At 53.0% G+C, this 14045-nt stretch overlaps 7 protein-coding genes across 7 annotated transcripts; 3 read left to right on the forward strand and 4 right to left on the reverse strand.

The window, feature by feature from the left end:
* Positions 1-161: 161 nt before the first annotated feature.
* Positions 162-3481, reverse strand: N7506_008538 (uncharacterized protein; the record flags this gene model as incomplete). The annotated part of the gene is made up of 5 exons (XM_056957831.1): positions 162-2903; positions 2956-3055; positions 3106-3262; positions 3313-3352; positions 3401-3481. The coding sequence occupies 5 exons, from the start codon at positions 3479-3481 to the stop codon at positions 162-164; spliced, it is 3120 nt and encodes a 1039-aa protein (XP_056807221.1).
* A 785-nt stretch (positions 3482-4266) lies between these two features.
* N7506_008539 (uncharacterized protein) lies at positions 4267-4772 on the reverse strand (the record flags this gene model as incomplete). Its single annotated transcript, XM_056957832.1, has 4 exons — positions 4267-4310; positions 4393-4517; positions 4583-4672; positions 4732-4772. 4 exons carry the CDS (start codon positions 4770-4772, stop codon positions 4267-4269), a joined length of 300 nt encoding a protein of 99 aa, XP_056807222.1.
* A 1245-nt stretch (positions 4773-6017) lies between these two features.
* On the forward strand, positions 6018-8438 carry N7506_008540 (uncharacterized protein; the record flags this gene model as incomplete). Its single annotated transcript, XM_056957833.1, has 1 exon — positions 6018-8438. The coding sequence occupies one exon, from the start codon at positions 6018-6020 to the stop codon at positions 8436-8438; it is 2421 nt and encodes an 806-aa protein (XP_056807223.1).
* Positions 8439-8694: 256 nt separating this feature from the next.
* dph1 (2-(3-amino-3-carboxypropyl)histidine synthase) lies at positions 8695-10049 on the reverse strand (the record flags this gene model as incomplete). The annotated part of the gene is made up of 3 exons (XM_056957834.1): positions 8695-9408; positions 9455-9840; positions 9896-10049. The coding sequence occupies 3 exons, from the start codon at positions 10047-10049 to the stop codon at positions 8695-8697; spliced, it is 1254 nt and encodes a 417-aa protein (XP_056807224.1).
* A 240-nt stretch (positions 10050-10289) lies between these two features.
* Positions 10290-11436, forward strand: N7506_008542 (hydroxymethylglutaryl-CoA lyase; the record flags this gene model as incomplete). Its single annotated transcript, XM_056957835.1, has 2 exons — positions 10290-10544; positions 10612-11436. 2 exons carry the CDS (start codon positions 10290-10292, stop codon positions 11434-11436), a joined length of 1080 nt encoding a protein of 359 aa, XP_056807225.1.
* Positions 11437-11782: 346 nt separating this feature from the next.
* N7506_008543 (succinate dehydrogenase assembly factor 4) lies at positions 11783-12199 on the reverse strand (the record flags this gene model as incomplete). The annotated part of the gene is made up of 1 exon (XM_056957836.1): positions 11783-12199. The coding sequence occupies one exon, from the start codon at positions 12197-12199 to the stop codon at positions 11783-11785; it is 417 nt and encodes a 138-aa protein (XP_056807226.1).
* A 205-nt stretch (positions 12200-12404) lies between these two features.
* On the forward strand, positions 12405-13945 carry N7506_008544 (acetylornithine transaminase; the record flags this gene model as incomplete). The annotated part of the gene is made up of 3 exons (XM_056957837.1): positions 12405-12530; positions 12579-12818; positions 12881-13945. 3 exons carry the CDS (start codon positions 12405-12407, stop codon positions 13943-13945), a joined length of 1431 nt encoding a protein of 476 aa, XP_056807227.1.
* Positions 13946-14045: the final 100 nt, after the last annotated feature.

Here is a 14045-nt window from a genome sequence, read left to right on the forward strand (position 1 = left end):
TACTCCGAAAATGTAAAAAAGTCCTAGGGAAATGCAATAACACGTATAAAATAGGAAAATAGAGAGAAAGGGCGCATAAACCAAATCAGGAAAAAATCGTCATGATCGTGTCAAAAGCAAGCAGTACTTGGAGTATGACCAAAGAAGAAAGCATGTCCAAATTACGAGTGACCGTTCTGACCATTCTCGCCATTCGACTTATCAGCCTTGGTCTCGAACTCGTCCTCATAGTTCGCAATCGAAGCCGAGCTACGCACACGCTGCAATTGGCTCTCGACGTAGTGACTGACATGATCCTCATTTTCCGGATCAACAGTGCTACCACGACGACTCACAGCACGGCTAGGACCACGACTCTCTTCCTCGTCGTCTAGGACAGTGGAGGCAGCGGGCGTCGCTTCTCCAGAGTAGAAGTCACTGCGGTTACCGATCGAACGTGTCGTCGAGGACCGACGAACGGACGGACGGCCAGAGCCGCGAGGACGACCAGAGCGAGAGAAGATATCATCGAAGTAGTGCGAAGCAGCCGCGAAGGGCGAGCGAGGAGTCTGCGGCAGACGACAGTTGATACCGGTATCGTGGATGATCTTGGCGATCAGACCGGTCCAGCCGCACTGGTGGGAAGTACCGAGACCGCGGCCTGTGTCGCCGTCGAAGAACTCGTGGAACCAGAGGTTGTCCTTCCAGTGTTCATCGAAGTCGAGGAGGTCGGAGCCGGCGTTCACGGCGCGACGGCCTTCGTCGTCTCGCGCGAACAGGTGCTGCATTCTGTGCTGGAGCTCTTCGGCTACATGGCCCAGGTGCATGTAGTCGCCTGAGCCCTTGGGGCATTCGACTTGCAGGGTATCGCCGTAGAACATGTAGAAGCGCAGGAGGGACTCGACGAGTAGGAAGTTGACGCAGAGCCAGATAGGGCCGCGCCAGTTGCTGTTTCCGCCGAAGAGGGCAGAGTCCGAGTCTCCTGGGACGTAGCCGACCTTGAAGGTCTCGCCATTGACGTCCATGGAGTAAGGGTTTTCCTCGTGGTACTTGGACATGGAACGGATACCGTGCTTGGAGAGGAACTCGGTCTCGTCGAGCATGCGCTCGAGGATCTTGATCAGACGATCTTTGCTTACAAGGGCAAGCAGGAGTCTGTCGTCTTTACCGCGGTGTTTCATGCTAGCAATGTTGCGCTCAGCAACATCGGATCGGTTCTCGATGAACCATTCTACTCGTCGCTTGAACGAGGGGAACTTGTTGATCAGCTCAGGCTCTAGGGTGAGAACACCGTAGAGAGGGATCAAGCCGACAAGAGACCTGATGGGCAGCTGCTGGGTCCACGGTCCACCGTAGGAGATGGCATCGTAGTAGAAGCTGTCATCTTCGTTCCAGAGTGACTGCACAGTGTCATCTCCGTTACGGAAAGTCATGGCATCACTAATGAGCAGGAAGTGCTCGAAGAACTTGGACGCAATGTCTTCATAAATGCGACGGTGCTTGGCCAGTTCTAAAGCAATGTTCAGCATGGTCAGGGAGTAGAATGCCATCCAACCAGTGCTGTCAGCTTGCTCAAGAACACCACCGGTGGGCAAGGGCTCCGAGCGGTTGAACAGACCAATGTTATCAAGGCCCAAGAAGCCACCTTCAAAGACGTTCTTGCCACTGGTGTCCTTGCGGTTGACCCACCAAGTGAAGTTCAGCAGCAACTTTTGGAAAACACGCTCGAGGAAATCAAGATCCTGCCTTCCGTACATCTTACGCTCGATCTTGAATGTGCGGAACACAGCCCACGCGTGCACGGGAGGGTTCACGTCACCGAAGTTCCACTCGTAGGCAGGAAGCTGGCCGTTGGGGTGCATGTACCATTCACGAGTCAGAAGGTCGAGTTGCTTTTTCGCAAACTCGGGGTCCATCATCGCCAGCGGGATACAGTGGAACGCAGTATCCCAAGCAGCGAAGAAGGGATATTCCCACGAGTCAGGCATAGACAAGATATCGTCAATGTATAAGTGACGCCACTGCTCGTTGCGAATACCCTTTCGACCCTCTGGGGGAGGGATTTCGGCGGGGTCGCCGTTCGCCCACTGGTCCCAGATGAAGTTGTAGTACTGCTTGCACCACATCATTCCAGAGAAAGCTTGACGCTGGATGTTGCGGAGATCTTCGCTCATGGGGAGAGGGTTGAGGTGATAGTAGAAGTCATCGGCCTCAGCGCGACGCTGTTCAATAACATCATCGACAACTTCTTCGTCGACGAACTCTTCCTTCTTGCGCGAGACTTTGAAACGAACGACAGCACACTCGCCGGGAGGGACACCCTCGCCGTTGTTGAATGCGTACCAGGCAGCGAACTTGGTGCCCTCGTTGTCTGGGTTGATAGCACCCTTCTCTTCCTCCACAATGTGGCGGTGGAAGGCGTCCTTCACGTATGGAGAGCTGTTTTCGGTATTCCATAGCAGCTTGTTGTTGCTCTCGTTCTCAGTGAACATCAGCTCAGGCTGAACGTCGTCGTCACTGTCACCGACGGGAGGCGAGGGCGCAAATGAGACATAGCGCTCGCCGATCTTGCTGTGCTCGGTCTTGGCGACCAGGGAACCGTCTTTCTTGATGGTGGGCTTTTCCTTTTTCTTCTCGTCACCCCAGGCCCACGTGTTGCGGAACCAGACATGTGGCACGATGTGTAGGTGGGCAGGCTCCGGGCCACGGTTGTAGGCAATGACACGGAAGATAAGCTCCTCCTCGTCATCGGCTTCCTTGGCAGTCTCGATGTAGATGTCCCAGTAGCGATTCTCATCGAAGATACCAGTATCCAGGATCTGGTACTCTTTCTCCAAGCGCGAGCGCTTGGCGTTCTCATCAACGAGATCTTGATAGGGGAACTTCCTCTGGGGGTATTTGTAGAGGAACTTCATGTAAGAGTGCTATTATTGGGTTAGCTTAGGGCCAGCCGGATCGGGGGATTCAATCGCCTACCGTCGGAGTATTGTCCACATGGAAATGCGCTTCCTTGACACTCTCACCATGGTTACCCTGTGGGTTGGACAAGCCAAACAGACGCTCCTTTAGGAAGTCGCTGGGAATAAATTAGCAAATCAATTTCCCGTAAGGACAATAAACACATACTCTTCCCCGTTCCAAAAGGCAAAGGCGATGTTCTGCAGGCCGTGGGTATCGGAGACACCGGCGATACCATCCTCACCCCACCGATAAGTGCGCGACCGAGCGTCATCGTAGGTCAGATAGCTCCAAGCATCGCCATCTGCGCTGTAATCCTCGCGGACTGAGGGGAAATCAGTATCTTGTTCAGCGCATTCCAGATTGCGCACCTACCAGTAGCCCACTGTCTCTCCGCAACGTACGGTCCCCAGCGCTGTTCGAGTCAACCCCCACCCCCCAGCAATTAGCGTGTTTGACATACCTTCCAGTACTTTGTTCTCTCGCGATCTTCCTTCAGACGCTTCTCTTCGGCCGTTAACACTTCTTTCCCGTCGATCAACATGATGGACACAATTACTCGAATAAATCGACAATTGCAAAGAAAAATGCAGCCTGACAGCAGGCGCAAGATGGAAGAGTAATAAAACCAAGCTGATGAAGAGAAAGAAAAAAAGAAGGACAGAGGAGAGAAAAGGGCAAATGGAGGGGAATCAGGTACTCCGCAACTCCAGCTTGGGGGAGCTCCACAGCTTGTAGCCCGTGCCAGTACTTTGCACACTTTTCGCTGCACCAACAACCAACAATCAAGGCATAATGACGACAGAGACAGTGGTGGATTTTTGAATGGCGAGGTGTGATTGGTGCGCGGCTCAGGGTCGATTGGTTCGAGACTACGTTATCGTTAAGGCCCGGGCCAGCACAGCTCATTTGTGAACTAAAAGTGTACCCTGTATATTACTTCCGCAATGACACCTGGGCACTGCTTAGGTGTGGGTTTAATCTGATATCACACTGGTTGATCTTCCCAGGTCATTCCAGCTTGTAAGTTCCATTCCAAAAAAAAAAAAAAAAAAAAAAAGAGGAAAAGCACTCAGGTACATCGCAGGTGGCCGCCGTAGCGGTGCAAACGAGGGGCGATTAGGAAGCATTTCTTCCAATACATAGGGGTTCTCAAGAAATGCCAGAACAAGAATATATCAAAAGCAGCAAAAGCAGCAAAAGCAGCAAAATCATCCCGGGGGAAAAATGCGTCAATAGACGCGACGCGAGTCCCAGATGGATCCGATCCGAACATCTTCTGACCTCGCTATCCCAGGAGGCCGAACAAAAAAACACCCGTGATTTGGCTTAATGGTTGGCCCGCTGCTCAGAGTGCTCGAATCCGTGGGAAGCTGTCACACAGTCAGACCCTGGAGTAAAACAAACCGGCTATATCAAATGACCGAACAGGGTACAACGATCAAAAGCGCTCACCCTGCTGCCCTGAGCCGGCGGGGGCCACGCCCGCCTTCTGGGACATCTGGAGGCGTTGTTCCGCCTCGCGAATGCGGTTCTGCAGTTCCTCCAGCTCGCGATTCTGGATCATCATCTGTTGCTTCCTGGAATGCGATGTTAGCGACGATGCATAGGATATGTACTGGTTGCGACCGTATGCTCCACTCACTTCTGATCGACGGTTTGCGATAGGTTGTTGACATCGGAGTCAAGCATGAATGCGCTGTCCAAGGCGGACGAGAATGCTTGCGCCATAGTGCTGATTATGGTCAATACTTCGAGATTCGCAGTAGACGCAGGTAGATGAGGGTCACTCACGACTGAGGGCGCATCTTGGGCTTCCATTCCTGGTCGGACATGATGTGTTGGAAAAGCGCGGGCCACGTTCGGGACCCCAAAAGATTGTTGATGGCGGGGAAGACGATGTGTAACCTCTTGGGGATTATATGCACAGAGGATCGAGTCTGTGTAGTTTCTTTGTGTCAAAGAAGTAGGCGATTACAGAATTCACGGATCTGATCGGGGGGAAAGAAGTTAGTTTTCGTTGTTGATTCTTATACTTCAGGCAAATGGTACCTTGGCGCGATAAGCGAAGAAAGTGTAGAAAGTGTCAAGAGCGTGGAAACTGTCTGTGAATAGACAGTAAAGATTCGGAATACTTTGTAGATGAAACTTGGAGAGGGGAGAGAAGAGAGAAGAGTGAAATTGAAAGAGCTGATCATTACTAGTCCACCCTGCTAACTCGGGAGCAAGGAGATCATTACAGCGTAATACCACTACGCAATTATCGTCTCGCATAAAAAAGGGGGTATGGAGATTCAGGGGCTCGGGACTTTTTTAATACATCTATTACATCCTTCCTACGCTACTAACTGAATTTTACTGCTTCGGACTGTCAAACAAATAGGGTATGGAGTAGCAGAAAAGGGGGCGTTATTTACAGTAGCCTTCATCACTTGCATGGTTGAAGGCGCATGTTCCCGAGAGCATTGGACACACACACACCCTGACAGCGTGGGGTCACCCTTCTATAGGACCATTGGGGCTAATTACTATGGAGACCTGGGTCACTTAGGGGTTTAGGGGCTTTTAGGGGCGAACATGTGTAATTTTGATCCTCAAATATGAGGCAAAACACATTTGAATATTTCCCTCCCTTGAAGTCAAGAAAATATCGAGATATTAAGAGAGTAAATCGACGTAGTATGGGATGTGTCCAACTGAGTAGTTAACGTGCCGCATTCTGGCAGATTCCTCCCTGGCAACTGTGGTCACATGATCCCATACAGGAACTGGGCAATTGATCCCCCTTCCCATTCCACCTATCTCATCATTGATCGTCAGCTCACGAGTGACTGTATCCCATCTCTTTACCTAGAAATCCTGACCCCAACCCGTTTTTACCCCAGTTGGCCCGTGGAAGTTGACCTCCAAATTTTTTCTTGCCGAATTTTCTGGGCGATGCGTATTGCGGTTCACAGCCTGTCGCGTACTTTTCGATCAGTTTAAGCTCGACCGATCCCAACGTGATCATATCGCCGAACACCGTGGCCCCAATTCCCAAAGCTCTCTCCCCCGGCGGCCGATTCGACAGGCAATGGGGGATGCCTCCTCTGTCGGCGTACACTACGTTTGAGTCCCTACTCTTCTTCCAATCTCTTGCGACAACCGATGCCCGACCGACAAGCTTCGGCTCGATTTCCACGCTGCTGCGCAACAATCAGCTGGTTCGCGACAATGTAAAGTTCGATGCCGGTCGGCTCACTCCGGAGGCGTTGGAGGATCTTTACGCGACATTAATGCGCGATGGATTCAGCCGTGACGGTGCGGCCTCGGAGGGTCGACAGCCAGATGCATCTAGCCCCAATCCGAAGAAGCGCAAAATCTCCAGCCCACGGCCCGCGGAACTGGCTGAGGGGATCACTCATGCCACCCTCGTCCCGGAGCTCGTAGCGCATCTTTACGCGAAATATAAAGAGCTGGTGACCAAGGAAATCCAAGAGGATGAGAAGATGTACTCGGAGATAAGATCGGAACTGGAACAGCTACGGAAGGAGGACAACAAGCCAGCTGAACTGGACGCCACACCATCCAAGGATGAGAACCCCGAGCAAGAGCCGACCGACCCAATGGATGTTGATGTGAAGGAGGAGACGCCGCGCCAAAGTGTGCAAGATCCTACAGGCAAGCCGCACGAGGAAGCTGTTCCCGTCGCCCAAGACAAGAAACAGGCCGAGCAGCGAAAGCAGCGCATTGAAGTGAGCATACCAGCTCCGGTACGAGAAGCCCCGAAACCACAACCTGTGCCACCGGTGGCCCCTTCGTCGATCACTCAAACACAACCCCCGGTGCCCAAACCTGAAGGGCAGACGGAGCAGCCAGCGCAACCGCAAACCGCAAAGCCCCAACCCACCGGGAAGCCGGCCATTCAGCCTCTTGCGCCTTCAGCTCAGAAAATACCACCCACAACACCCGCCGCAGCACGAACTACCCCCTCACACCCGTCACAGATCGCACCTCGTGCGAATCCAATTCCACCTCCGTCCGGTGTGGCAGCTAAACCCGCCCCTCTGTTACCGGCGTCCCAACGAACCCCGGCCCAACCAACCTTCCAGCAGTGGCAGCTGGATCCCTCTCCTCACTCGCCATATCCCCTCATCTCCCCAGGGGCAACCACACCACAAACCGGGCAGGCTTCTACCAAGCGACCTCTACCACAATCAACCAACACACCATTACCCCAATTTCAACAACAACCAACCCAGCAGACGCCCAGCGCCGTTGCTTCTGGGGTGAACACCCCTATTCCAATTGGTCGTCCGCACATACCACACACCCCAATTTCCAGACTACCTTCCTTCTCCGAATCACGCGCCTCTCACCCCCGTCTGTCAATTGACACACAAGGCTCTTCAACTCCCTGGAAGAGGACTCCGCGACCTGACATTCCCCATTCCCCAACATCACCGCCACGGCCTCGCCCAGAGGACGTGAGTCCCATCAGCGAACGGGGGTCTCCAATCGATGCGATGGAAATGTCGCCCCCTCCTAGGAAGTCCTCGGACGAGAGAAGGTCACGGCGTGGCCAACCGGACGCGAAGTCTACACCAACCATAAAAACTGAAAAGCCACCCTCAACTCGGAGGATGCGGGCCGTCAGTTCGGCTTCTTCTCGCAGTCGAGGACGATCGCTGGCTTCCCGTGATGGATCAGCTGCGCCTTCTGATGACACACTGCGAGCATCCAGCCGCCTCAAGGGTGCACCTGTTACTGCCGATGAAGAAACCCCAAAGGGCCGATCGAAACGGAAGCGTGGAGCAAGTGAAGCCCAAGATATTGAGCCTCACCCGGCTGACATTCCTAAATTTGACACGACCAAATATGTCATGGCTGCCCGGCAGTTCCACCGCACTGCGCAGCCGCTCTTGAATGACGTTGCAACACACAAGCTTGCCTCCATATTTGGCAAACCAATTGGGGAACGCGATGCGCCAGGCTACCACGATCTTATCTATCGACCACAGGACTTGAAAACCATCAAGTCTGCGGTCTATCAGGGTAGCAAGGCGGTTGCCACCGCAGGGGAATCATTCAGTACACCAGGGGATGGCGAGTCTCCTGCTCCGGGCGGCACGCCTTCCAAAAGCGGCGTGCTCATGCTCAACAAGACTGAGGATTTTGTCCCTCCAAAGGGCATCGTAAACTCCGCACAGTTGGAGAAGGAGCTGATCCGCATGTTTGCAAATGCTATCATGTTCAATCCTATTCCGCAACGCGGGTTCGGACCTGCTTTCCCCATGTCCAGTGACCGTGGCTCCCGCGAAAGCACTCAAGTCGGTGATGGTGATGAAGGCGGCATCATCCAGGATTCTCTAGAGATGTTTGAGGATGTTCAACAAGCCGTTACTCGATGGCGCGCTGCTGAGCGTACTGCCGACGAGCTCGCGAATAAGAACGTGCTTTCTTTGAGACGCGGCAGTGCGAGTGACTTTAACACGGATAGTGCCGATGACGTGAAAGGGTGAAGCATACCACCACTTTGTATTATGAACTTTGTATTTGATTAGGATTGTCTGATATTAATGCCATGACATCTTTGCTGGGCCTTCGATAGCCTGGCTGTTATTAATGAGTCTATTCTCTACGATCGTCTATAAGCTTGCGAACTGCTGTAGATATGCCAAAAGAAATTCATGTATGTGGATGTCGTGCCTTCAGAGTCAGACCTGCTGCCCTAGTCTATGGGGGTATATACTTTTCGCCCGATGCAACATATTAAACCTATGCAATCTGCGGCTTTGTCCGACCAAGACCCTCCTTCGCATAGAAATCCATTGGATAAACACCCTTATTCCCAGTATCCCAATTCTCCCTCACACCCAACGCAATCAGCGCCTCATACGGCGTCAACAAAGGCCGCGAGAACGCATATCCCCAATCAATACTCAAACGCGGACAAGCAATCTGCACCCAACACTCGACATCCGCCATCGAAGCAAGCTTCCCTGGGAAAATCTCACTAAGAAGCAAATTGACAACTGGGATTCCGCGCTCACGCAGGTGCTTCTCAATCATCGACATGGTGTGTGGGTTACCTTGCCGACCCAACGAACCAAGAATGATACCCCACTTCCGCGCCGACTTCGCAGTAGCAATGGCATCACGGCGAATCGTGTGCATTTCCTCGTGCTCGTAGCTTTCACGCGTGAGTGTGCGAGAGTACGGATCATATCTATAAGCCGGGATAGAGGGGTTATGAATCATAGCGGATTCGAGATGGAAGCGGCCGTCTCCGAGGTAGAGAATGGCGTCGATTTCGGTATCTGAGAGCTGGGGCGAAGTGCAGCCTAGGATCTCGCCTTTGGAGAGCGGGGTGATCTGTGGGATGATGACGCGGAAGCCGGCGCGTTCAAGGACAGGCTTCAGGCCGTGGAGAGTAGCGTTAAATTGGATTGTGCCGACAGTTGCGATTGATTGGCCTGGTTTGAAGTTTCGCTCTAGTGTTGCGAGGAGGGGTGTTGGTGTCAATGCTGATGTCGACGAAGATGTACAGGGTTTTGATCTTCGTTACGTCAACTGGGATCAAGCAGCTGTGAGCGTAGTGGACGAGGAGATCGCAGCCTAGGGCGCGTGCTGTGTAGTCGTCGATGCAGCAGGCGCCGTAGGTGACGTCGCCCATGATTAGGGTTTCGATGCCTGGGCAGAATTGGGTGAGGATGTCGGAGATCGTGGTGGCGAAAATTAGGAGACCCTCAGGGAATTGAAGGGCGACGCGCTTGGCTCCTGATGTTCGTACTCTGTGGATTGTTTTGGGGATCTCGAAGGAGTAGTTGCTGGGCAGGAGCTCGATGGCTTCTTTGATCTCGGGGTCGTTCAGGATCTCTGGCGGGACTTGGTTGAGCGTGCGAGCAGTTCTGCGGGGCGCGGCTGAAAAAAAAGTATTAGCGACTTATAGTTTGATTGAAGGCGATGTGTGAGATACCTGTTTGGACCGCTGTAGACTCTACATCTTTTTGTCCGGTCGATTCCTTCTGTGCTTGAGCATCTGCCGCTCGTCGGCCGACAAATCTCTTCTTGGGCTGGCGCATTTGGCTGGCCTGTGAGCCATCTTCGGTGGATATAGGCTGTGGCTCCATGGTATTGAATGTGACTTCAGATATCAATGTTGTAATCACTATTTCGTTGATCATCCCACTTAGGGCGGGCACTTTTTTTCTGCTGAATAAGAGGTGGGGTGATCTACTAGTCCGAAAGGGGTAAAGCGCTCTCCGCATCTCGGCCTGCTACTCTTCCTTCCCCAAGCTGTTCTCCTTCTGCGAGCTGCTCACTCTAACCTTACTTATTTGCGGATCTACAAAGCTGGTCTACTCTTCGCCATGATTACGGGACGCCCCAATTTGCGTCTTTTCTCTGCCCTGCGTTCGCCCTTAGCTACACGCCGCTTTGCGACCGAGTCGCGGTTAACCTCGGACCATGTCCGCATCGTTGAGGTCGGCCCCCGAGATGGTCTGCAGAACGAGAAGAAGTCGATCTCAAAGGAAACAAAGCTCGAATTGATCGGACGGCTAGCTAAAACAGGTGTGACAACCATCGAAGCTGGCTCGTTTGTCCCTGCCAAATGGGTACCACAGGTATGATGTCGCCGATCATGCCATTGCAGCTTAAGCTGGTCTCGACACTGACTTTCTACCACACTAGATGGCAAGCACAGCTGAGATTTGTGAGCATCTTCTCACCCGGCCTCCACCAGCCCAGTCTACCATTGCATACAACTACCTAGTCCCCAACATCAGAGGACTAGAGAATATGGTCAAAATCATGGAGGACACGGGTGTCCCCGCAGACGCAAGGGGAGACACATCAAATGCCGCCACAACGTCAGAAGTGTCTCTCTTTGCTGCAGCAACGGAGGCCTTCTCCAAGGCTAACACCAATTGCTCCATCGACGAGTCACTCGAGCGCATTAAGCCGATTGTTGCATTAGCAAAGTCTAAAAATATCCGGGTCCGAGGATATGTCTCTGTCGCCCTCGGATGTCCTTACGAGGGTCCCGATGTGAACCCTGTCAAGGTTGCTGACATCACTGCCACCCTGCTGGAAATGGGAGCGGATGAAGTCTCGGTGGCGGACACCACTGGCATGGGCACCGCCCCTCGCACCATGGAGCTTTTGCAAGCGCTCAAGGCTGCCGGCATTGCCAATACAGACCTAGCATTGCACTTCCATGATACATATGGACAAGCATTGGTGAACACCATCGTCGGGCTGGAGCATGGTGTTCGCATTTTCGACAGTAGCGTGGGCGGCCTTGGTGGCTGCCCATACTCAAAGGGTGCGACAGGAAACGTGGCGACCGAGGACCTAGTGCATACCATCCACAGCTTGGGAATGCATACAGGAATTAGCCTGGATGAGATGTCTAAGGTTGGATCATGGATCAGCGGGGAGCTGGGGCGAGCTAACGAAAGCCGGGCTGGTAAAGCCACCCTCGCACGTCTTGCGGAGGAGAAATCGAAGCTCTGATCGCGTGCTTCGTTATAGCTGGTTGTCATAAACCAATGTATGTTTATCTGATCAAGTCATGAGGTTGGTGGTGTTGAGTGCCAGAATTGTGTATGCACTTCGAAAGTTGCGGTACAAATGAAAGCAAATATCAGGTACAACACCGTCCAGGTATTGTGTATCAATATGGTTCATTTCGTTTCTTTGTTGTAAAAAATAAGAAAAGGCCGAGGGAAAAGAAGTATATGTCATGCAGGTAGAATGAAAACGTACAGAGATACAAGTGAAGATCCTATTTACATGATGGTATTCCGACAACAAACACCAACGCCAATGTATGCGAGATTCTTTGGCCAGGTGCAGTCACTCAGAAATCAGTGACACGTCCACCATAGCTCCAGTCACTACCAGAACCCCAGCGCAGAGGCTCATTTTTCGGTCCTCCAACTTCGCCAGTTTTCGGGTTCTTCTCGCCTTCAAACTCGGGCTTCAGTCCCTTCGGCGCATCGGGATGAAGTTCGCCACCGCTACCATCGGCTTGGATCTCTCCCTGCGGAGACTGGTTGACTTGCGGTGTGCTGAATGCACCGGTCGAACGCTTCTGTAGCTGCTCGAAGATCTCTTGTTCTTCCTTCGGGAGGCGCGGAGGAGCCGGGGAATTGGAGAAGGGTAACGGTTTGTCGTCGCTCTGGCGCAAGGCGCGCCCTGTGGAAAAGGACCGGATAGCGCTGCGGGACGCAGTAGCCGAGAGGATTGTACGACGAATAGTAATGGAGAGTGGCATTTTGTACGAGGGCAATGATATGTCCAGTGAGTCAAATGCTCTGGAGTTGGTCGGAGATATTGACTCAAATCTCCACAGTGACTAAGATTCGCCGATCCCGATATCGCCTTTTTCTATTTCTCCCGGCAGCTCGCTGATCCAATCAGTCATACTTGCGATTTTTCTTGTTGTTTGCGATTGGCAATTTTCTTGATACCCATAGATCATGTCTGCTATTCGTTTGGCCGCGCGCCGTCTTCCTCGCGCATCGAGGTTTGTCCCTGCCCTTGAGTCACCGGTGCAGCGCCGATTGGCCACCACCTCCAATGCTCCCCAGGACCTGAACACAAAGGTACGTTGGACGAATTGTATGCTTTGATTCATACTAAAGATTTCATAGAAGGAGACGACTTTGCCCAACCCCGACCCCGCGGCCGACTCAGTCACATCGTCCTTCGTCAATGAGCGCGCTCCGTTCATGGTTTCGACCTATGTCCGCCCGGCTCCCATGATGATGAAGGGACAGGGTTGCTACTTGTGGGATATGGAGAACCGTCGCTACTTGGATTTGACTGCTGGAATTGCTGTCAACTCTCTCGGTCACTGTGACCCCGAGATTGCGAAGATCATCGCTGAGCAGGTGCGCCACTTTCTACACATTATTTGCGGGACCAATTGCTGATTTGGATATCTGATTTCCAGGCCGAGACCCTTCTCCACGCCTCCAACCTCTACCACAACCCTTGGACCGGTGCCCTGAGCCAGCTCTTGATTGAGTTGACCAAGAAGTCCGGTGCCATGCGCGATGCTTCGCAGGTGTTCATCTGCAACTCTGGAACCGAGGCCAACGAAGCCGCCATCAAGTTCGCTCGCAAGGTTGGCCGTACCTTAAACCCCTCGGGTGAGAAGCACGAGTTCGTCTCTTTCAACAACTCTTTCCACGGCCGCACGATGGGCGCCCTCTCCGCCACCCCCAACCCCAAGTACCAGACTCCCTTCTCGCCCATGATTCCGGGATTCAAGTACGGAGATTACAACCAGATTGAGCAACTCCAGACCCTCATCACCGACAAGACCTGTGGTGTCATTGTCGAGCCCATCCAGGGTGAGGGCGGTGTCAACATCGCTACCCCCGAGTTCCTTGCTGCTCTGCGCAAGCGCTGCGACGAGACCGGCGCTGTGCTGATCTATGATGAGATTCAGTGCGGTCTCTCGCGTACCGGCTCTTTCTGGGCGCACGCTCACCCCTCCCTTGCCCCTGCTTCTGGCGAGGCTGCCCACCCGGATATCTTGACTACCGCCAAGGCCCTGGGTAACGGCATTCCCATTGGTGCCACCATTGTCTCCGGTCAGTCTGTTGGCCAGCACATCAAGACCGGTGACCACGGTACCACCTTCGGCGGCAACCCCCTTGCCTGCCGTGTGGCCCACCACATTGTTGAGCGTCTCGCTGAGCCTGAGCTCCAGCAGTCTGTCAAGGAGAAGTCCGATCTCTTCGTTGCTGGATTTGAGGCTCTGCAGAAGAAGTTCCCCAAGGTTCTTTCTGAGATCCGTGGCCGTGGTCTGATTCTTGGTCTTCAGCTTGCACCTGAGTACACCGCCAAGGCTGGTGACATTATCACTGCTGCCCGTGAGCGTGGCATGCTGATCATCACTGCTGGTGACGGCTGTCTCCGTTTCGTCCCTGCGTTGACCATCACCAATGACCAGATCCAGACTGGTTTGCGCATTTTGGAGCAGAGCATCGAGTCTGTGGTCCAGGCATGAATGATTTTGAATGCCGGTTACGACTTTTGTTTTCCTGATACCTTCAAGTGATATAGAGCATTTGCGTTTTTATATAAATGATAAAAGCTAGCCACAGCCA

This window comes from Penicillium brevicompactum (assembly GCF_028827555.1).
Source record: "Penicillium brevicompactum strain IBT 35665 chromosome Unknown utg000006l_segment0_segment0, whole genome shotgun sequence".
In the NCBI taxonomy this organism is placed as follows: Eukaryota; Fungi; Ascomycota; class Eurotiomycetes; order Eurotiales; family Aspergillaceae; genus Penicillium; species Penicillium brevicompactum.